At 40.7% G+C, this 25,088-nt stretch overlaps 1 protein-coding gene across 4 annotated transcripts in view; it reads left to right on the forward strand.

Moving 5' to 3' along the window:
- The window catches only part of efl1 (elongation factor like GTPase 1), a 130,456-nt gene that overhangs the window by 31,584 nt on the left and 73,784 nt on the right, over positions 1 to 25,088 (forward strand). For all 4 annotated transcript variants that reach the window (XM_039794987.1, XM_039794985.1, XM_039794984.1 and 1 more), the window contains exons 13-15: positions 6,437 to 6,567; positions 8,127 to 8,284; positions 8,945 to 9,080. In XM_039794987.1, the coding sequence (XP_039650921.1) occupies positions 6,437 to 6,567; positions 8,127 to 8,284; positions 8,945 to 9,080 (425 nt within the window). The remainder of the gene's footprint in view (positions 1 to 6,436; positions 6,568 to 8,126; positions 8,285 to 8,944; positions 9,081 to 25,088) is intronic.

Raw genomic sequence — 25,088 nt, forward strand, 5'->3', positions numbered from 1 at the left:
TTATCTAGGGGTCAGACATTTTTTTTTCTCCCAGAGGGGAGGCATTTTTTATGAAACAAAACAAACCCTTAAACATTTGTGCTGAAACCCAGAAATACACAGTGAGCATACAGCATATCTGATGCAGAGTAGAAAGATCTGCCTTAAGCCCTCTGACTGGCAGCGTCTCTGCCCCCGCTCCCTCCTGTCACAGGACTGGATCCTAATGGCAGACTCTGCCAATGCACTCGCAGGGAAACAGAGCGGCACGCAGAGGAGAAGAGATATAGACAGGCTGTCAGAGACGGGCTAGAGGATGGGGAGGAGGAGATACAGATATGTGAGAGAGAGAGAGTGTCAGAGAGCGAGTGGCAAGAAAGGCATTGTATTAAAAGGAAGTAAAGGTCATCTCAGACTGTAAGCCAGAAAGGAAAAAACCTGCCCAAAATCTGGGCTAATGAGCCTGCATGAGCTTCCATTCTTTTTTGACCACTACCTGCATCTCACACACACACACACACACACACACACACACACACACACACACACACACACACACACACACACACACACACACACACACACACACACACACACACACACAGTAGTAGTTTGTCCACATACTGTATGCCACTATTTTTGCGATTAATGGATTAGGCCTCTAAAATGTCAGAATATTGTGAAAAATGCCGATCAGTGTTTCCCAAAGCCCAAGATGACGTGTGGCCTTGACCAACTGCCACTTTGCTCGTTTGAAAGCCACGATGTCTCTCTCTCATGGGTGGGCCAAATTCTCTGGATGGGCAAAGCAGAGAAAGGGGAGGTAACCTTACTCCTTATGACCTCATAAGGAGCAAGATTCCAGATCGGCCAATCTGAGCTTTCATTTTCTCAAAGGCAGAGCAGGATACCCAGGGCTCGGTTTACACCTATCGCCATTTCTAGCCACTGGGGGACCATAAGCAGGCTGGGGGAACTTATATTAATGTTAAAAAACCTCATTAAGTGAAATTTTTAAGAACAGTCTTTTCCTTCATAGTCTATATCCACTCATTTTAGGCCGGATGTCCGTCACCTTCCCACTTCCTTTGTGTTGGCATTCTTAACTCCGGTGGATTTATGAGGACTATGGTTAACTGCTCCTCAGATTTCTGCAGGGTATTTACATTGCCAGACCCTCCTCCACAGCGCTGCGGAGGAGTGTCTGGCTAGTCCACACAGCCTTCTGGGATGAGAGAAAAACGTGCTGTGGTTTATTGGCATTTCTTTAAACCAATCACAATCGTCTTGGGCGGTGCTAAGCGCCGGACGGAGCCACGGTACCTCTGCAAAATAGCCTCGGGAAGGAACATGTGTACATTCAAAAGTTGTTTTAGTCATGCAACAGAAAACTCATTCACAGATAATCTAGCTGGCTGTGTGGACGATCACAGAATGCTGTGTGGACTAGCCAGACCCTGTGAAGAAAAGGTCTGGCAATGCCAGACTAAATCCTTCATGACAGCTAATAAGCTGGCTCAGAGCTTTATACATTTTGCCTTCATCTTACTGTTTCTCAACATGTGGCATACATGCCAATGTCAGAAAGAATATTATCGGTCACTGCTCAGTTACATTTTCATCTGCTCGAGCCAGAATGGAAATCATCTTCAATCAAAATCCTTCGGTGGTAAAAAGCCATGAAGTGTGTTTAGCAGACAGCTTTAATATCAATATATCGGTTCATTTTCCAGCACACATTTTTTTCTCCTCCCTTTTCACAATGTTAAAAGGTCTGCCTGTCACTGCGATCGTCCGGCTTCAGTGTTTGGAAGCCATTACTTCATAACCGCAGCAGGCGAGGCCAGAAACCAAGTCCTGTCTGGCGTTCCCATTATTACCAATGAGTGACTGGTTTCACCACTTGAGGGGAAAAAGCAGCAACTTTTTTTTTCATTTCATGTTTATTTGAATAGGGACAAATGCTAAGACATAGACATTTGTGCAACAAAATGTCCAATGTACAGCATTTATAGTTATTGCTAATTCCCAATTAGCAATAACTAGAACGGCTTTTAAACAGTCATAAGAAACAGACATGAAACGTTGCCACATTAAAATAAAGCACTTAGCTTAAGTCTGAGGGAAAGCATTGGAGCCCTGTGTGTACCACACAGCAATGTGTTTAATACAGATGTTCGGCTCAAATGAATACATTGATAAACTTCACTTTAACAACTGCTTTTGGTTTGTTTGCCTTTCTGGTTTGGGAGGACATCATGGGAGTGAAGAGAGCTTTATTGAGTGAGCTGACTGGTGCAGTTTGAAGCTGTGAGGCTAGGCCGTCATCCAGCGCCGTTTGCTCTTTGGTGGTTTGCTGTCGGAATCCTGAACTCAAGCTGTGGCCTCCATTTATATCAAATTTATGCAAAAGAGAGGTGCAATCAGTCTCAGTGATTCAGCAGGGCTGCTGCTGTTGTCAGGGGCAAATTATGGGCTGTTTTAAGTGGTTTGTCATCATGGCGCTGAACTCTGTGTTGCATGCCGTCACTCAGTCCTATTGTGAGCAGCTGTGTTGCTATAGTCACGGTGGTCTTTTTGAAGAGGGTACACACACACACACACACACACACACTCCGACCACACTGCACATGCACACACAGACCACACTGCATACGCAGAAACACAGAGGTCAAATCTAATGCTGGGATAATTGTGTTCTGTTGTTACAGCTCACTCCTGAGCTACCTATCTGGGAAATTTAAAGTTTGCCACTTCAAGAATGTTTACTGAACAGAGTCCATGTTTTAGAACTGGTTTGTGGTCAGGGGCAGCAGAATGTTTCAGGTGTTGACAGAAGTCCCACACTCCCATTGTTTGTATGTATGTATGTATGTATGTATGTATGTATGTATATATATATATATATATATATATATATATATATATATATATATATATATATATATATATATATATATATATATATATATGATGTCAGGGTGGGATTTGTGGAAAAAGCATAGGAAGGGGATGTTTTTTGATCATGCACAACAATTAATTATTAAATTATTATTATTATTATTATTATTATTATTATTATTATTATTATTATTAAATCCCCCTTCCAATACCATGGATATAGTGCCACTCGGCTAGCCATGCCAAAACATTATTTATGCACTTCAGTGTTCGATGGAAAAATAATCTCAAAATGAAATAGCACAACATGGTGTCAACATAAAACACAGCGCTTTCAAGCCGGAGAGCTTGAAAGCGCAAAAACCAAATACTTTCACCAGGAAACGTTCTTTCCTCGGGAGTGTTTTAATCCAAACCACAATCTTTTCTTAAACTTCACTAGTCGTTGTGGTGCCTTAAACTTAACTGTCCTCTCCGCATGACACTCACCTTTTCTGGCTAAACTCCACTACCACGGCCCCCTGAAAGTACTGTCATCTGGCAGTGCCTGTAGCCGGTTCACAGTCACCTATTGGCGGCTAAACAACTCCCGCTGGTAGCCGACGTCCCGGAGCTCTGTAGCGGCTAAATACAACCAGCAACTGCCGCTCTGATTTTATCGTTCTATGGCACTATGTGTTCACATTACAGTGTTTTACTTAGTTTAAAATACTTCTATTTTAGGTATATAATCTATGGTCTATTGGTGAAGTAGATGATCACTTTGAGGGGGGGGGGGGTACATTTTGTCCCCACCGGGGATCAAAATAATTCAGCAGTGGCAGGGATATGTAGACTACTCTGCACAAAGCCTCTCTCATCTGTTTCAATTGGTGTCATACATTTGCATCATAAAGTGTAACACTGTTTTGCTTTTTGAAGATTGATCTGGGTGAACCAACCATGAACCAATCCTCCTTTACTTTCTACTATTCCAAGTGAAATCCAAGGATTGTTAGAAAATGTATGTTTAAAAAAAAAAATATATATATATATATATATATATGAATGAATGAACTGAATCCTGCTTCCGCTTTGTTCTCCAAGATCTCGTAACTGCTTTCAGAATCAACTCACAGACGTCCAGCCAGTAGATGATAGGATACGAACCACAAAACATGAGCAGATTGTTTCCCAACATATGCTGTATAGATTATAATTTTTTAACAGCTGTACTAACACTCTATGGATGTAAAATAATTGCTATCATTGTTCGTTTGGTCTGGCTCAAGTTACAGAGAATGAATGCCAAAGAACTTTCTTTTATTATCTACTTTGACAGACTGTCATGACGGAATAAGAACATTAAAAAAATACTTTAGGGAGAAGATTTTTGTTCGTGGTGTCGGATCGGTGCCAGCATACTAGCATGTTTGGCAGTATCGGAGGCTTTTCCAATACCTGTATTGTATCGGAACAACTCTATTGTCCAGTACAGTGACACTTTGGCAATGCATGTCAAATGTGTTTATATATGGTCCTATATCAGTTCGGTCATACAGTGGAATTTAGAATTCTACTTGGTAAACTTTTTTAAAACACAAACTTTGTGACGGGTAATTGATATCGTAGGTTATTTAATGAACGGCTAGTCTTCTGATTGGCAGAGAGACATTAAAAGTAGAGCTTCCACCTATAGACCGGCCGGTGACTGGAATTGGCCGGCTTTCACTTGCTCGGCCATGACCGGCGACCGGCAGGTCAGTCTGACATATGCCGATTTCATGCAGGTCAGTGCTACAATTATCTGACAACATAAGTTATCAAAGTTACAGATCTCAAGGATGCACACGGATGCGACCGCACAGTCTCTTTCTCGCAACTTTTCCGCCATGTGTCGCGCGTACCCGCTCGCGGTGTGAAGCGTGTGTCCGTGCTATTCTCGCACATGTAGGTAACCTTGTGAATTAACCTGCAACATGTCAGCTGTTTGGAAATTCTTCAGTGTGTGTGCAGAAGATAAAAAGTTTTGCAATATGCAACACCTGCAAGGAAAAAGTAGGGCGTGGAGGGACGACACCAACAACCAAAATTACATTTTTTTTAGATGGATATTGGATGTGAAAAGAAGGAAATGGTTCTAACATTGCACTTCAGATGTGTGTGAATTTCCCACACTAGTGGCCCCGGAGTAATTTATATAGTTCTGTTTTATAGTGATCCATTATCTGTTCAAAAAGTTTCTATGTTCTGTGCAAAATGTTCTATTAAAGAAAATATAGAAAATAAATATTTGCGTGTGCTGTAAAGTGGTTAGAAAAAATGAAATTGGAATCGGCTAAAAATCTGTATCGGCTGGCCCAGCTCAATGAAAATTGGAAATTAGAATTGGCCTAGAAAGTTGTAATCGGTGCATCTCTAATTAAAAGAGAAGAAAATTCATGTGTTGAGTAGCCTTTATCACAAAGTGAGTTGAGCGTAGTCAGGTTGAGTCATCCGCCTTAAATAAGCCAAAACCTGGTGATCACAAACCTGGTAACCAACTGATTTTGTTCATCGTTAACGACTCAAATAAAGAATGAGTTTTTTTTTTTTTTCCAAAGTGTTAGAAGGTAGGTTGTTTACATGTCTTGATCTGAACTTGCTCCTTAGCAGATCTGCTCTGCAGCGTAGTTTAAAGGGAGTCAGCTTTGTGATACTGCACAGCCTGGATTTAGCACAAAAAATCGGAGCCACCTGAAATGCAGAGGGCTCCGGCAGAACGTGCAGCAGTGTCCTGCATCGGATAAGGCTTCATACTCGGGGATCCATTGCTCAAAGTGGACTTCCTGGATTGTATTTAAATTTTTCTCACCGATACCTGAAGCCACACATACTAATCAGATAATCACTGCAACCACAGCCTTCACTTTTTCAAACTCTTTCTGTGGTTTCACCCTACAGCCTGCTCTAGGGCATGGGGACCCCCAGGGGTTCTTCAGGGGGTCACCAGGAAAAGAGGGGGGATCATTCATTTTTTTCTTTAATTTCATCAATAAGTAACACAATGACAGACTGTATGACTACTTTTGTCAGAGGTTGCAGCGATCCCCCTACTTATATTGTAAAAAATAGTTTCATAATAAACTGGGCCTACAATAACATGTAGGGCAGCCTAAGGTCTTTACACATACCTTTTTATGGTGCATACAATACTAAGGTATTAAAATAATTTACATATTCATATATATTTATTATATGAATCCTTAAGCTTTACTGTACCTGTGGATGGCTACCTTACCTTACCAGTAAGCCTTATCCTCTCTGTTGTGTTATTTGTTTTCACAATCTTATTTTGCTAATAATATGTTGGATTCATGTAAATGTATATTTTCAGACATTTCTTTCTGTCAACTTTATGGAAAATAATCAATGAATAATTTAGTGCCCCCCCCCCTGCATGTGTGTGTTGTGTTGTGTGTGTGTGTGTGTGTGTGTGTGTGTGTGTGTGTGTGTGTGTGTGTGTGTGTGTGTGTGTGTGTGTGTGTGTGTGTGTGTGTGTGTGTGTGTGTGTGTGTGTGTGTGTGTGTGTGTTCAGGCCGTTGACCCAGGAGGAGATAGCCCAGCGCAGGGAGCTGGCTCGGCAGAGACATGCTGACAGGATGGCAGCTGATCAGACGGTAGCAGAGAGCCGCTCACAGGAAGGCCAACCTGCAGGATGTGACTCAGGTACGCTCCACTATCTGCTCCCTGACTCATTGCTAGCTCTCCCTTTTCATCCATCTTTTTACTTCTCTAAATGCACCACACTTTGACAAAAGACTTGTACAAATATTTCTGATTGAGTTTGCGCTTATTTTGTCATCATTACATTTGACAGAGAGAGCTAAGGGGAAAGGGTGGATTGAATGCTCAAAAGGGTCAAATATTAGCAGCATTTAAACCATGGGGTTTTTTACTGAAAAATGGCATTTTAATACATTGTGAATAAATCATCACTAATAATTACCTGTAGGTAAAGAACAAATGTTTATTGTTGTTTGGATGCAGCTAACTGGCTGGCAATATGGAGAAATTCAAATATCACAATATATTTTACCTAATACATCAATATCAATAGTGCGGCGATATTGTAGGGTTGACTATTGGTGCTTTTTTTTTTTTTTTGAATTCAAGTTTTTCATGAAAGCGGACTTCATCTTTTTTAGTCCAATGAACATAAACAGATAAATAGTATAAACATGCTACAGAAGTATAGCAGGATTACAGGGTCCCACTGAAGGGAGATAAAAAAATATATACAGTATATATATATATATATATATATATATATATATATATATATATATATATATATATATATATATATATATATATATATATATAAACACATAAATACATAAACTTGAATTAGCCTTTTTGTCAACGTTGATGTAATCCCAGAACCTGTCACCCCATCCCATCCTTTTTTTAAATAATCACCAATAATGTGATATAATGACTAAGTGGGTAAAGGGAAATAACAGAACAGCTAGAACAGTCTGGTAAAATGACATCACTCTACTGTAATGCAGCCTTTAAAACCAGGAAAAGACAACACTTGTGTCATATCACGATATCCAAAATCTACGACGATATCTAGCCCCATATATCGATGTCGATATAATATCCATATATTGCCCAGCCCTATTTCCAACATGGCATTTTGACTTTGTGTAAACATACACGCCACTTTCCTAAAGCCAAATGGCGTGTTATCTATACGCATTTTGAGCTTTCCACGTGTATGTCTACGCTGTATACAGTGGATGTAAACATACACACGTCTTATCGCGAGAACGTGCTGTACGATCGCGAGAACAACGTCACACGCGTGTAAAAGAAAAAAAGGTTGGGTTTAGGAAAAGGCTCACTACGGCGGAAATTCACACTTAATGTAGGTCAATGGTGGCCGAAAGGCGTTGATAAACACGCTAGAAAGCGATTATGCGTCTTGATAACACGCAAAAAACGCATACGAATTGGCGTGTCATACATACGCCACTTTATGAGATCAGTCTGCTATTTCAGACTTTAATAAAGACCATAAAAAGAAATCTAGATACAGCATCCAATGTCAGAGTATGTGTAAGGAAGACAGTTCCCTGTGATTGAGTCTCACAGGAACACTTTCTGTGTGTGTGTGTGTGTGTGTGTGTGTGTGTGTGTGTGTGTGTGTGTGTGTGTGTGTGTGTGTGTGTGTGTGTGTGTGTGTGTGTGTGTGTGTGTGTCGTGTTTGTCCCTGTCAGCTAAGATGGAGGGTCTGACCCTGAAGGACTCCCAGCCGGAGGAGGAGGATCAGCAGACCTTTGTCGCGTTTGCGCGGGTCTACAGCGGCGTGGCCAAGAAAGGACAGAGAGTATTTGTGCTGGGACCAAAGTATGACCCCGCCCGGGGCCTGAGCATGGTAAACCCCCACAGCTATCAGCACCGGTTGCCCACTTATCTTCTGTCTGCGTGATGTTCAAAGCTGTTGTAAATGTGCTACCTTTAGACATTGAAATATTAAGTTGACACCAGTGGTGGAATGTAACCAAGTACAAATGTTGAGATACTTTACTTGAGTCTTTTCTTTTCATCCTACTTTCTATTTCTACGGCTACTTCTACTGCTACTTGGTACTGAAGGTTTCAATTCCTTGATTCATACAAGAATATAGAAAATCTAAAGTATCCCACTACAGTATGCATACACTGGTGCAGTGGTGGAATGTAACTAAGTACATTTACTCAAATACTGTACTTAAGTTCAAATGTTGAGGTACTTGTACTTTACTTGAGTCGTTTCTTTTCATACCACTTTCTACTTCTACTCTTCTACATTTCAGAGAGAAATATTGTACTTTTTACTCCACTACATTCATCTGCTGATAATAATCGGCTGATAATCAGTCTATCCCTATTTTCAATGCAGAACTTTTACTTGTAACAGAACATTTCCACGGTTTGGTATTAGTACTTTTACTGAAGTAAAGGATGTGAATACTTCTCCCACCAGTGGTTGACACATTACCATGCGCGGGAGCCTCCTTGCCCCTAATGCTAATTCCCTCTCTGGTTTCCGCCAGCTGCCAGAGGGTTCCAGTGCTTGGGACCGTGTGCCTGCCGTGCCCCATCTGTCCGTCTGTTCCATGGACAGCCTCTACCTGCTGATGGGCCGGGAGCTGGAGGAGCTGGACGAGGTGCCTGTGGGGAATGTCCTGGGTAAATATGTCCGTCTCTTCCTTCTGCTTGTTGCATGCCAGTGGCTGTTCCTTGCTTTATTGGACATAGTTTGTGATCTCACCCGGTTAGAGACCCACTCACAGCCAGGGGTTGGTGCATAGACTTTATAAGTGAAGCCAAAACGTCTGGATCGCCCCCTGGTGGCTTGCTGCAGTGTAGGTCATAAACCCCGCCCCCTCCATGTTAGCTGATGGGCTATGAAGAAAAAGCTGGTTTCTGTCATTTTTAGGTAGTTATGATCACCCTGATGTTTGTTCAAGTGTTCATTTTTCAGATAAGATGGGATTCTATTTAGCGCTGAACGATTTGTCCTTTTCAAATCGAAATCACGATTTGAAAGAATACAATTAGCTAATCGTGAAGACCGCGATTAATCACATGAATGAATATGAATATTTTGTTTAATATTTGGTGTAAGATTTGATTTAACATTTTTTGTTTCCTCTTTTTATTATGATATTTACAATCTATTTTTCATTCATAAGTTAAATGCTGGAATAATTACATTTACGTATCACAGGTTGTTTACAGAAATATCCTATTTTCAGTGGATCTTTCATTTATTTTTCCTACTTTATTAACCATGATCGTAGGATGTGCAATATGTAGCACAAAAAAAACTCTGGCAGGTAAATCGCAATTCGATTTTTGGCTTCACTTTTGTACAGCTGGAGGAGGTGGTGACGCGTCGTCCATCTTTAAATACAGGCTATGGTGACAACGATTTAACTTCCACAAATGAATACATAAAGAACAGTTAAGTTCGGAAGAACTACTCAGCCTGGGGAACCATTTGTATACTATACGACTTGTTGTTGAATGGACTTGCTATTGCTGTGTATACTGTGTCCATTTGTAGTACCACCACCATCAGACGTGTTTCTGTTCTCCATACCGCACTTTTAAACCAAAAAGTGGCCTAAATGTTGGCTGGAACCCAGTTACTTCCTCGATTAAGCACACTCTCTGAGAGCTCGTGCCTCTTCTCCCCCACACCTTATTCCCTTGATTCAGCTGAACACGTGTTCAGACTAAATGATTATACAGTACACATGACATTAAATTTATTAATCTGGCGCTTTCATCCAAAGCAACTTCCAATAAGTGCATTCAACAATGTGGGTACAACCCCAAAAGAAAGTGCAAGAGTCGTGCGAGTACATAAGTTTCGTCAGATATGTTGATCCACTAAAAGATTATTCCGAGACAGTAGAGAACTTCTGCTGTCTGAAAATCACACACACCATTTCAATGTTCGATCTAGATATGATTTAGCGGTCCCTGTAGACGGCTCTGTCTGCTGGCTTTATAGTTCACCGACCACGCTTTTCTCTTTTTCAAGTGTCCAGACTTGTAAGTTGATGTACCTCAAAAACATTTATTCGCTGATATTTAGACATGTCTTTCGCCATGTAAAGTCTATGGGGAATTTTTTTTTAATTTCCACTAAAACATGGATTTGGGTCACTTTTGCCTGCAGATTGAACGTAGCCAGCTTTTAATGTAGAGGAGGTGCGATGGCTTACCGTCTGAACACATCCAGGTGTACTATAGCATTTCTGTATGCTTGTATAGCATATACAGTAGAAATAATGTGGTGATTGTTACTTTGTGCAGTATTGATGTGACCTCTCATTAATGTTCCTGGGCACTTTGAGCAGAGTGCTGCGAACCCTGAATGAAAGTGTGTGATATTGTCCATTGGGACTGTGATGCATTATGAAGGAGCCGTGCATTAGGCTATTGATGTGCAGTCATCAGTCGGCAGTGGGGCAGAATGCACAGTAAGAACAGGTTGTCAATAAGACAGTCCGCCCTTGAGTGAGCATCACAGATCCCTCTGCTCCTCATTTAGTTTGCACTCTCGGTGCACAAATGGGCCTTAAATGGATGTTGGGAGTGGCCTTCACAGTCCAGAGCCTGGAGACCAGAGTTCTCTGGCTGGTTGCACAGAGATGGTCAGACTTTGTGACTCTTTTAAGTACCCTTTTAAGTACACACATTTGCTAGTCAATGCTATGGGTATAATAATCCTGTATTTGATTATGGTTGGAGCTTAGACTGTATAAATAATGGACAAAGCTTCCGGGTCTAAAAAGTGAAGCCAATAGTTAGTGCCTTAAAGCTGCATTCTATCTAACCTCCAGCAGGGGACGACTCCACTGGCTCCAAAAAGAAGTCTGTTTCTATAGAAGTCTATGAGAAAATGAGACTACTTCTCACTTGATTTATTACCTCAGTAAACATTTTCATGAGTTCATAGTCTCAATCGCTAGTTTCAAGTCTTCTTCAATACAGCATGATGTTCATTTAGTAAATGATGGTCCCATTTATTTAAAAATAGATGATAAAGCAGGGGATGCTTTAGGACCTGTCAATCAGGTCAGAAGCTTAGCAATGCTAACCATGCTAACACTGTGGACATTAAAATAGACCTCAACTTGTTTTTGGGTGTTGTCCGGGTTTTTGTCTTAACCTTTGAACCTCCCACTGAGTGTTTTCACTTCATTGTTAATTGGAACATTTAGGTCGCCTAAAATGTCTTGTTCTGCCAAACAAGCTAGCTAGCTAGCTACTGCTAGCGTTAGCTAGTAACTTAAGGGAAAATCTACTATTTTTTGTTCTGCCCTACATGCAGATGAACAGCGCCAGTACCCCGAGGTCTGTGTTTACCCGCTGCTAAATTTCCACTGAATGACTCGCTTCAGAATGTTGAAAATTGGCAACTTTCCCTCTTAATGTTAGCTTAGCGCCATTGCAACCATAAACGACACTAGCTATGCTGCATCATTCTCCCCAGCTCCACCCTCGTCAAAAAACATGGGGACATTCACATCGCCAAACTCGGGGCTTGACATCACAGATCCTTGGCTACATCACTGATGCTACATCCACCATTTTTACAGTGTATGGGTTGGTGATGTGGAGTACCGATGTGTCAATTCTTACCTCTTGAGCTTTTGAGCTACCAAGGTGAAAAAACATGGAACCCCTCAGTAAAATGTTTGTTTTGCTGTTCACAAGCACCAGAAGCTTTGGCTCGTATAGGTTTTTCCAGGTTTAAACTCTGTTGGTGTTACACTTTACACACACATGCACAAACAGGACCTTAAACATGCACTAATGAAGAGATGTCAGAGTGAGGGGGCTGCCCATGAACAGGCGGCAGTTGGGGGTTTGGTGCCTTGCTCAAGGGCCCCTCAGTAGTGCCCAGGAGGTGAACTGGCACCTCTCCAGCTACCAGTCCAGTTACTTTGGTATGGGGACTTGAACCGGCGATCCTTCAGTTCCCAAGCCCAGTCCCTACGGACTGAGTTACTGCCACCCCCAAAGCTATTGCTGCCCCCAATGAAAAGAATTGCTAATCAGCTTGTTAACATTGTTAGCATGTTAGCATTTAGCTAAAGGTCCCAGTGCAGCCTGACAGATCTCTTGCCGTGGTTGCAGATTCTTAGGTGAGAATGGAAAATAGCCATCAGTTATCATATACTTAGCATAAACTTCAGTCCCCTCTCACATGGCATTTTTGTAATTTGAAGACCCTGACTTTACTATTGTTACCACTCTCTTCTCCTACATATACTCTGACTCTGTGCAGCGCTCGCTGGTTGCTGCGGGTTGGTGTTCACAGATTGGTACAGTTAAAAAAAAATGCCCGAGGGAGGAGTTTCTCTTGATTTTCTGAGTGTGGTTAGTAACTGTGATGGTTACTAATGAGGAAGTAAGACTATAGTCAGCTTGTTTCCCCAGTGCATTCCACTAGGAAGCTTGATGACTTAGCAGAAAGTTGAACCAGTGGCAGGAGGCAGTGTGCAAACAGTTTGTGCCCTGTGCACATCCCAGAGCATACACTGTCTGTGTCTGTGTGCCTGGGCCATGTGGGAGCCATCAGTCCTGTCCTGTTAGAGGAGTGCGGGCAGGGAGGAAGTTGCCAGTGGAGCACCAGTGTGTAAACCCCACCAGGTTTGGCCTTGATTAGACCCCCATTATTAGACCCCCCCTTATTATTTGACGGCCGGAGCAAGTCATTGGAGAGGGAGAGAACTGCACACACAACTTTCTTCCACAAATATACACACACAAAGCAGCGTTTGATGTGGGAAACATAATTTTCTAGTTAACCACATGACTGCATGCTGCACGGAATGTATGACAAAGCGCTGTTTGTCTTTGTGTGTGTGTGTGTGTGTGTGTGTGTGTGTGTGTGTGTGTGTGTGTGTGTGTGTGTGTGGTTGTGTGTGTGTGGCGTGCGGGCGGGGTGTGTGTGTGTGTGTGTGTGTGTGTGTATCTTGGGAGTGAGACCCCCTCTGCTGTGGCTGTTTTTAATGAATAAAAGAAAAGATGCAAGGGCAGACACACACACACACACACACACACACACAGACAAAGGAAAGCCTACTGTGTGTGTGCTGTAATATGCTGCCTTCCCTCCCCTGTTTCCTTCCAGCTGAAGGAGGAAACAGCCTAGGAAAATGAAGGTCTCCCATCATGCTCTCTGTCTGTCAGAGAGGGTATTACCTCCAGGTGAGGGCACCTGACCAAAGAAAGTAACTTGTGCCTTATACTGTAAGTACTGTTATGTGTTACAGAATGGATCTCAATATAGAATTTTCTGAAAGAACTGTATACTACAACTATATATATATATATATATATATATATATATATATATATATATATATATATATATATATATATAGTTGTTAGTTGTGTGTGTTTTGGACTAATTAGCACATTTTAAACTCAGATGGTGAAAGTTGTAAATGGTAGATAGCTGCTAATAAAAAGTCCCACTCTTTCCTTAAAGGTGCTCTAAGCGATGTTGGGTGACGTCACTTCTTGTTGACGTTCAAAGTATTGTCAAACAAAACGGAGGCTAGGCTCGTTGTCCCCCTTCGTGTGCACGCGCACTAACCCCCCAACCCCCACCCCCAAATCCTTCTTGTCGGCTGGAACACTGTTTGTTATGTTTCGTGGTGCAGGTTGGCAGGTTTGTGGAGCCTGGTCTGCTTACAGAGACTGCGTTTTTTACAGCGTGTTCAGGAGACAGGCAGCTAGCAGATAGTGAGGAAATGTTTGATGTATGTGACAAAAAATGTTGTAGCCTAAAAAACGCGTGACATCGCTAAGAGCACGTTTAAAGATGGCTGTGCATCCCAGAGTTTGGTTTTGCAGCAGTCGCGTGGGTTTAAAACTTAATATTCATTCCACAGGTTCCTCCTCGATCACAATTATCCAATATACACAGGCTTTTAATTGGAAAAGAATCTGACTCATGCTGTCTTTGGGAGTAGAGTTTCAGTGAGCCGTGTTTCTTTAAGGTTTTTATTCCCTGTTTTTTCGGATCAAATGAACACATACAAGCTCTGCAGGCATAAACCTTGTGAAATTTAAAAAACTTAATAGATCATCAGAAAACGTAGGTAGTTCTCGTGAAAAATAAACTTTTATTGACCCTCAGGAACTTGGAGTAGAGTTTAAAATGAATATTCAAAATTAATATGCATGCAGAAATAATACCAAAGCATATCAAAGTTATCTTATTAGTATTAGTCACGACTCTTATTTTCCATAGCTGGTATTAGTTATTGCCAGAGTGACCCTGCTCTCTCAACACACCAAGGATCTCTCTCTTTGTCTCTCTCTTTGTCTCTCTCTCTCTCTCTCTCTCTCTCCATCTCTGTCTAAAAGCTTAACTACATTACGTCATCGTCTTCATGCTGAGATGCCTCCAGCTCACATATTCATGTTGATTTCTCATAAAGGATCCCAGCGTGTTGTTGTCTGATTCATCCTGTCTTAGATGATCACTGGGAGTCTCCTAACAGTGCGTAGGGACGTAGCAGAATCACTATAGAGGTTGTTCTTTTTCCTGTTGGAAACTTTCTGTGTTGACAGTAGTATAGTTGGGGCTCGGCCGTTTAGTTCCAGTGAAGGGAATGGTTTTGATGATAATGCATGTTAGTTGGGTGCCTGGGTAGCTCACCTGGTAGAGCAGGCGCCCATATACAGAGGTTTACTCCTCGACGCAGCAATGACATGCATGCTGCATGTCATTCCCCCTCTCTCTCCCCTTTCCTGTCTTCAGCTGTCCTGTATAAATAAAGGCCTAAAATGCCCCCAGTAGTAGTAGTAGTAGTAGTAGTAGCATTTTAGTTACTTGATTATTGGTAGTTGTAGTATAATTCTAGTCAACAGAAACCAAAGACATTTCAGTCAAATGTTTGTCTTATATTTGTCATGCATGCATCAGCAAGTCCTCCAAACCATACAGCGATATCAGTTGTTTATTCCTCCCCTCTGCTACGACCCACAGAGCGTTTTCCATCCTTGTATCTAAACCAGAGGAGGTTAACGTTGTGAAATGGTCACAGTTTGGTTAGGTTTAGACTAGGGCTGTCAGCATTAACGCTTTAATCGCGATGCGATTAAGGGCTGAGCATAACGCGTACATGTTTTTTAATCGCATTAATTGCATACCGCCATTTAATTTATTTTCACTTCACTCGGCTTCACGTCGTGCCTAACAGGTTACTATTTTGACCCTTTGCCTCGTAACACATCCTGCTGCTGCAGGAATAGCAACATGGATTTCAGTGCCTCATTCTGATGCCACTGATATGCCTGCTCTTCTCTCTGATGCTCTGAAACAGACGTTACAGTCAACAGAAACAAAGCTGCACGTGACGCTAGTAAACAACACTACACTCGACAGAAGCTAACGTTAGCCTAGCGCTAGCTAGTAGCTGGATTAAACACGGTTACAATGCTGACAGCTAACGCTAAATGGTGTAAAGTTTGTCTGTATTTCACTGTAGAGGATTCCGACACCGGGAAGTAACAATCTGCAGCTGCCATTGTTGGAAAAACACAGATGGTGCGTTCAATGAAACTGGTAACCTACAGCCTCGTGGTGCATTCAAAGTTATTGTTAAATGCCCTTTTTCCATCTAGTGGTTGTTTTTGTTGTTCAACAGCTATTTACTAGTGAAATAAGTTGTTATAGTTATTACATTATTATTAAATCATTTAATTTTGACCATATGGCCTTAGCAATAAACAAGCCGTTCTTTATTGTCGCCAACTGTTGTTTAGTACCCTTCTTTTTTTTTACTTTCTGAAAAAGTATCGGTTCAGGCACCGTTAAGGCTAGACACTACAGGTGAATAGGGTACATTTTTTAACTAGCAGATATCACCATGAAACTCTCCCTGAGTTGATTACTTACATTAAGTTGAGAAAAAAATGTATTACAAGTTTTCTGTAATTTTATGTTTAAATATGCAAATTAGGCATTATCCAACTAATTTTAAATATATATAATATATAATATAATATATATATATATATATATATATACCTGGCTTTATCCAATATATAGTATTGGATAAAGCCAGGTTCAAAATTATTTTTTCATTGTGTTCACATATTAGATGGGAAAAAAATTACAGAGGGATTCATGGATATCTACTTTTGTTATCCTGTAAATCAGAATATACTGTCAATAGCCTTAAAAAAATCGATTTTCGCCATGTTTTTTGGAATAAAATGTTAAATAAATCAGGCTAGGAATAATATATTTACAAATCCCTCTGTAATTGTCTTCATAATATAACTAGGTACAAGACTGGACGTTTTGGTGTATAAAGGTGCTACTGAAGTGGAGATTTCGTACTTGGAGTATGAGAGAAAAGTCATTTTGAGAAAACGGGCTTTAAAGATTTTTATAGCAAAATTCCACTAATTTCTATTGAAAGCCATGAATTACAGACAAATATCCCTTCAGGTCCAAGTAAGATCCATGTATCACACTGTTTAACATCCAAAACACATTATTGCTTTATCCATCACTGATCATAACATCCAAAACAACACATCAACATGGCCTTCAAATGAAGACCATTACATCACAAACTTCAAACTGACAGAAAACAATCATTACACATCCTAGTTCCCCCAAGTTAGTTTACAGTCTACATATCCATGCCAGTGCCATATGTAGGGCCCTCCTCCATCTCCTGCTGGTGTCTTTTCACTATTTTGGCTGTGCTTACACTTTTACGGCTCCACTTTCCACTGGTGGAATGGACACTTTTGGCTTTTGAGATCCTAACCATGTCGTCATCCTTCATTGCATTAACGGTCTGTGCTCTGAAGCCACAATTTCTCCATCACAGCCAGCATAGCAAAGGCACCCTAATTGAATGTAGAAATAGTCTTCATGGCTGCAGTTTTTGGACACTGGGCCCATATAACCTAGTTGAGGCATGCGTTAGCATTCTGAGTGCCTCCATGCTGCACTGTCACTGGACATCCGGTGATACACAGGGATGAGCTTCTTATGAATCATTAAAAAGACCAATATTTAGAACATTGGAGAAAGCAAACAAAGTAGACTACATTTTTATTAGACACATTATCTTCACACTGTCAGAGATATGAAGAAGAGACAGATCCTGACTAAATACAGGCTCAGTGACCACCAACTGGGTCAGACAGACAGGTCAGAGAGAGAGACAGGCTCAGTGACCACCAACTGGGTCAGACAGAGATGCACTGGGAAAACGTATCTTCACTAAGAGATTTACACCTTGGAAAAATAGCCCAAAAAATAAAACTTCCCAAAGTTAACAGCAGTAAAGAAGCTGGTAGTTCTCCTAGGAGAAGCGACAGCAGCTCCACTGACAGCTAGACATGGAACTGCCTGCCACAGCCTGAGGGACTCACAACCACTTAGGATCCCAAAATTACAGATTTGTTTAGTATTTTATAGTAATTATATTAGAATAGTATATATGTGACACCTACATATTTAATATATGACATGTAGGCTATGAATTTCTGTAAACTGCTTGAGAGAGAGAGAGAGAGAGTCAGTCTGATTTCTGAACGACATCATCTGCTGTTTTAGTGTGTAATCCCCTGTGTCTTCTTGCTAATAACAACTGTTTTCGTCTTCTCTGAGATGATTTTCGACCGTTTTCGACGCACTTCTTTTGACATTCTGAACTACCGCGGAAATGTCAGAGCACGTCACGTGACGATTCTGAACGAATCACGTTGTCAGAAATTGGCATCAGCCAATGAGATTGCGTATTTAGAGTTAAATCTCCCTTTTACTTTCACGATTGGATGCTGATGAAAAGGAAATGACCATATTTGGATCCGACAGCATTGTAGAGGAGAGAGAGAGCTTTCCAACGGTATATGAGATGACAGGGTGCAGACAGCGATCGCGGAGCAGCGGGATTATTTAGAATGCCAACTTTTGTTGAATTTAGGAGAAATCTACCGACGCAAACAGACAAAGTGTAGTAAAATAAAGACCTAAATGTGTATTTTTGACTTTTTTTCACAACAAGTCTGAAAGAATACATGTTATTAAAGACAAATAGCCCAAAATCTCAAAATTGACCAGTGAAAAAAACCCGATGTTTTTGCCTGCCGTGTCTCGCCTTAAGGCATCGGTACCGTTTTAAAAGTACCGCTTTAGCACCGGTATCCAAACCAAACAATACCCAACCCTAATATTGACTCTAGATTCAAATGTGTTACTAGATTCACCCATTTTTCTTTTGTTTACAGTAAATAAATAAATAACAAACAATACAAATCTTAAAATCAAGTTCATAAAGTCACTTTCTTTGCATTCATTTGATTACCAATCAATATACACTGTTAAGAATTGCTTTCCATTGTTAATAAGAACTTAAAAACAGTTATGAAATGCAAAATAATAGAATTTTAATCATGTGATAAAACGTGATTAATCGCGATTAACTATAGAAATTTAGCGATTAATTGCGATAAAAAAAAATTATCGTTTGACAGCCCTAGTTTAGACACAAAAACTACTTAGTTAAGTTTAGAAAAATATCATAGTTTGTGTTAAAATCAGATGTAACTTACCGGTTACGCACGAGATGCTGAATGTGACGTAGCTCTCTTTGTTTCGTTTACTTCGTAAATGTATAGAAAACTTAGTTTACTGTTATTTTCCTGGGTGAAAGTCCTGTTTTCGTTTGAACCATCCACCACCCCAACCTTCCTCCTCGCACGAAAGTTGGCGCTCTTATACTTCCTCACCTTACTTCCTGCTTTGCTCCCGTCATAACTGCCATGGCCACTAGAAGGCGCTGCCACTAGAAACCTAAATATGGGTCCTAATTGCTTCTTGAAGAAACGACCTATGTGAGCGTTTTTCTGATCAGGACAGTCCCGCATGCATAGTTCTTACTCAAGTCATAGTTTTTGTTATCGGAGGTTATTTTTTTATTTAGTTTAATCTCATTTTCATGAAGATTTTTCATTTTGAACTTTTTTCAAAGTGTTACTGTACAATTAATTGTCTCAGAAATAATTGCGATTAACAATGTAATTGTCTCCTTCAGTCAAATTTAAAAATATTTATATATTGCTTTTGCAAAAAAAATTTAAGTTTTGAATGAATTCCAGAATACGTTTTGTAATATCTCCCTGTCATGTGACCCAGATAATGTAATAACACAAGTACACAGCCTATGAACTAAACCATGCCACTTTACTATCATAAAACATTGTATATTTTTCTTAAATTAACATAAAACTGAAAATTACCATCAACAGTCGTACCCAGGGTTTTCCCTGTCATAACATTGAACCGAATGAATGTAATTAAAAGACTCAGACTAATGATTGCAGTTGGACTGTTTAGCAAGTTTTGTCTTGAAGCCTTTTGAGAGTTATTTATGTATTTTCTGCGTTAGCTTTTCCAACGATTCAGACACAGATATGGTAATAACGGTCCAAAATGATGTAAAAAAACAAAACGGACTACAAAGAGACACCAAATGACCACACAGACCCAAAACAACCCCAAAGAAAAGACAAAGGACCAGAAAGAGATAAAATACATATACCTAAGTCTTCCACAAACCTAGGGAAAACACTGCATACCCCTTAGGACCTGTTGTTAGCAATTAATTGTGATTAAACAAAGAAATGTTAATTGTGATTAGACAATTATGTAAATGATTGTTACAGGCCTAGTATAAAGCTGAACTTTAGTTCTGCAACACCTTTGGCAGCCAGACCAGACATCCTTACATCAGTATCAGTCCTCACTGAAGCTCTGGTGGCTGAATGGGAGCAAACCCCTGCAGCTGGTTCAACATCTGGTGGAGAGACTGAAGCCAGAGGAGCGGAGGCTTAAAAGAAAAAAAAAAGATAGGCCATGGTTTTGGAATGACATGTTTATCTCAACCCCATATGGGTGTGATGTTCAAGTTTCACATACTTTTGACCATTTGCATGTGTAGAATACATTCATAGTAAACTGCACTACAGAGGGCAGCAGAGCCGTGAGAACCTCCTCTAACATGTAAGAGCTTGTAGACCAGATGTGTGTTGAAGTGAACTGTTTTTTCTCTCGACTTATCTTTCAGTATCTCTACCTTGTTTGCGTCTTTGCTGATACAAAAAGAAAATCCTTGATAAATTGGCTGTTGAACAATTTGGTGTAATATTTCCCCTTAAAAGGCAGAGTGGCATGCATGAAGCCGTGGAAAGTCTGTGACTACCTTCACAAAAGCCCTTTGTTTAATTCTCTGCCGTGTTTTTGATTAGTACCATACACACAGCCAGCCAGCGTTGGGATTTATCTGTGATTGCAGCTGAGGGAGAGTACACAGCCGGCTCCATGCTGTTTGATGCTGAGCTCAGTAAGGCCAGTGGTTTGTCACAGGGGTTAAAGACGTGGGCAACATCAAATTCTCATCATCAGGGGCTAATGTGAAGCAGCTGTCTGAAGAGACTCAGCCACAGCCCGAGTCATCCAAATCAGTCCTCTGGGAGGGGGGAAAAAAGGAGTCTGGGTAAAATGAATGATGCTGATTCAACACTGGGCGACTTTGTGAAAACATTTGTTTTGCATTAGGCCTGTATCTGCGTGCCAGCGGTGACTAGCGACCCAGATCTTTAGCAGAACACACCAACTGAATGATTTTACTGATGTCAACCACAGGGATGCTGGCAGAGGCCAGCTGGGTTCATCTCAGATCAGGAATAATGACACTGTTCTTCTAGAGCTCCACTTTAGACAGTAGAACGTCAGCTTTTTAACCTTCTGTCTGGATAGTGTAGCAATTAAAGTTAGTGTTTCTTCTTGGAGATTTTTTTAGCCTGGTTGCATAAAAGCTTAAAGTCAAAATCCAACATGTTGGAGTTGTTTTGCTGTTTCACTTCTGGTCAGATGATTTCTATCAATCTCATCTCTGTGCTGTCATACGTTTCTAAGTAATGCTAGAAACCATTGGACCAGTGATTTCTCTGACAAACACACAATCAGACTAGAAGATCAAAATGAATTTCATCTTTGTTCATCTACAGTAGAGCAAAGATACAAAATAAAGTTGTTTTTTTAGATTCTTTTTTAAGCCTTTACTTGATAGGACAGGAGGTCAGACATGAAAGGGGAGAGAGGGGGGAGGCATGCAGCAAAGGGACACAGGTCAGATTTGAACCAACGGCCGCGAGGACTGAGGACGCTCTACCAGGTGAGCTACCCAGGCACGATCTAATAGATGTGTTTAGGCAGGCGCCTGGATAGCTCAGTTGGTAGAGCGTGTGCCCATATATAGTTTACTCCTTGACACAGCAGGCCCGGGTTCGACTCTGACCTGCGGCCTTTTGCTGTATGTCATTCCCCCTCTCTCTCACCTTTCATTTCTTCAGCTGTCCTGTCAATAAAGGCATACAATTACCCAAAAATAGTCTTAAAAAAAAAAGATGTGTTTAACCTTGCTTAGAATAAAGACTGGTAGTAGTGGGAAACTGCTACGCTCTGGCAAAAATGAAAAAACATTTAAATTTCAACAAATTGTATTATTGGTTGTGTTTAACCTGTGCGAAAAAAGCAAAAGACTCCAGGTCCACTCACTGGACAGTTTTCCACCGTGTCACAGGGTCTTCATCAACAGGTGGAGTTTACTTGGTTGTTGTGAAGCTGTAGATGTTCAAGCTTTCTATCTTTCTGGGCACTTTTAGCACCCTTCCATGTTGGCTTACAAGTTGAGCTTGACGGACATTTTTGAATGGAATCAAGGATGAACTGTCAAGTGGCCAAAATCTCCAAAAGGAGCAAGTTAGTTCACAAAAGTGCTTGTTTTGCCACTGACAGGCTCAGATTAATATTATATTAATATTAAGTGTCTGACAACATTATGGAAAGTAAGTTGACCTTTCTGTTTTTTGGGATACATTTTTTATTATTTTTTAGCACCATTTATCATACAGAATACGTGACAGGTAATGTCAAGTGGTGCATAGAACAGATGAACACAAATTGAACAAGAACAAAAATATAGGCTGATTGTTGATGGTTTGGCCTTGCTGTAGAGAGCTCAAACATAACTATGTCTAGGAAATACGCTAACCAATGTTTTATACAAAGCGAGTGGGTGGGGGGGAGCCAACGTTGAGCTATCATTTTCTTGGTTGCAGTTGAGCCAGCTAGCCAATCTTCCTCTGTCTCTCAAGCAGTTGTAATTTAGAGTCATCATTAATTAACAAAACAATCATGGCAGTAGGGATTAGATATCCTATCACATCAGATATTATTGATGTTTTTTTGTGCCAGAATTCATGCACCTGTTCACACTCCCAGACCATGTGCAGGAAAGTTCCAGTTTGTTCAGGTTGACAGAATGTACAATAGGGAACTGGAATGACTTTAGAGACGTATCTCTTCTGAGGAGTCCAATATGTCCTATGGCATATGTTGAAGTAGATATACTGGTGATTTGGGTTCTTGGAACAGTGGAAAATGTTGTCCCAAACTGTCTCCCAATGAATTGTGTTCCCCTCAGGGCATAGCTCTCGTTCCCATTTCTTTACTATTGGGAGTTCTCCTATGGATATTTGCATCAGTTTAGCATAAATCTTGGACAATAATCATCTCACAGGAAAATCAACAAACCATTTAATGACTGCATAAGACCTTTTTTTTTTTAAACATAAAAACATCCGCAGAATTGCGTTCGCTATAGCCACCAGACTCAATGTAAATAAGCAGTCATTTTAGCAACGTAAAATACACAAAATAAAACCATGGAAAGCAGTTTTGGGTCGTCTTTCCACTTTTGCAACCATCACCTCTCTAGTTTTGGTTGAAGTAAATGCATAGTTTACGGATTTACATGTGAAAATTTGTTGGCTCTATACACAATAAAAGTATTGCTTTTTTAAATGGAGTCTGTTGGGTTTAGCTTAGCGACTTCAGAGCTGTTTCTGGTTAAACAGAAAGGTCTCAAAAAGGTTTTAAAGATCTATCTCTGAAGGGATCCTTTCCATAATGTTGTCAGACACTTAGAATAATAATCTGAGCCTGTCAGTGGCAAAACGAGCACTTTTGTGAAGGGAAATACAAGCTGGATAATTGCCCTATTAACTTACATTGTAGTTTCGCCGCTGCCGACTGCAGTGATCTTGCTTTGTGCTGGACCAATGTCAAAGATGTTGTTCCCATCAGTCACTTAGACACAAAAACATAGGAAAATAGTCCAGGTTAAAAAAACGGTAGTTACCCTTTAAGACTGTTAACTTTTTTTAACAGAAACTTAACAACCAGTAACCTAAAGCTTCCCATGAGCTAAACTTAAAACCCTGTACGTTCTAGGTTCTGCCTCTACTTATGTTGCACTGTGTTTTAGAAATCAGAATGTTTCGGATGTAAGTCACCATATGGCGACAGAGGGTCATAATTGTTTTGGTAGGCAAGTGTTATTCATGAATATTAAAAGGTTATCCTGTCAGTGCTCATCTTAGCACGTGTCCTGCATCTTTAGTCCGAGCTGTTGCATGTCCTGGCCTGGTTGTGCTTTCAGGAGCGGTTGATGACGCTGTTGGAAGGTATACTGTTTTCACCTTTTTAAAAACTTTGGACGGCTGAAAGCTTTCTCCAGCTAAATGAAGCGTTCTCATCCTCAGCCCCTTATTTTCCATTAGTGGTTTAACCAACATTCTGGGCCTTGAGTCTCAGATGTCCACACACATGCTAGAACTCGCTTTGATTCTGCCTTAAAATGCTTTAAACTGGAGTTGTTAGTAGCTTTTTCCACATCAATTTTATTTAAAAAGTCAAGCCTTGTCTCTGTCCTAGAGACCTCAGACTGTCTTCCTGTAACTGTCTTTAAGTCATTCAGTCTTCCTTGTCTCTCCTTCAACTCTCAAGACAATATTTACATTTACATTGCTCATGTGTAATGGAGCTGTGCTAGTAAAGGCTTGCTTCACAGCAGTATAGATGGGAGGAATGATTCCACCATTAACCCTTATGGTACATGTCCATATATGCGTTGTTTTCACGGATGGGATCGCCCCGCTTCCCAGCATTGCATGCTAGTGAGCTTGCCACCAGTTTCTCTTCACTGACCAATGACAAGAAAAGAAAACAGTCTAAACCCTCCTACAACCGTGATAGCTGCAGCTGATTGGAGGAACGCGTCACGTGGGGCTGGTTGCTCCCGAATTTCTAAACCAACCAAATGGTGGCTCGTTCGGAATATGATCTCGTATTTTACGAAAATAGTTCAGCGAAACGTGTTTCTGAAAACACATTAAGCGAGAAATAGGCTATGCAGTTGCTGAATCTGTCTTCATTTCAGATCAACAAAGGTCAGTTTAAATGTTTTTTGACGGCTTTTGAGAGGCGGCGAGCCGAGCCAGCCACTGCTCATTTGCATGAAGTTGGCTGGATTCAACTTTTATGCAAATGAGGAGCGGGCGACTCGACGCCCCGCTACTCCAAAGTCCCTGCGACGCTACCAGAATGCATTGCACGGCCGCTCCCACAGAAATGAATGGGAAGCGTTGAAATGACGCTGACAATGGACACGTACTATTACAATAAACATTTTGGCCTGAGTATTATTATTATGATAGGCATTCAAAAATACAAACCTTGTTATAATGTAATACTTCTTCATTCATTCTTCATCTTTGTTTTTCTAT

The sequence above is a fragment of the Perca fluviatilis genome, chromosome 3 (assembly GCF_010015445.1).
Source record: "Perca fluviatilis chromosome 3, GENO_Pfluv_1.0, whole genome shotgun sequence".
NCBI classification, from domain to species: domain Eukaryota; kingdom Metazoa; phylum Chordata; class Actinopteri; order Perciformes; family Percidae; genus Perca; species Perca fluviatilis.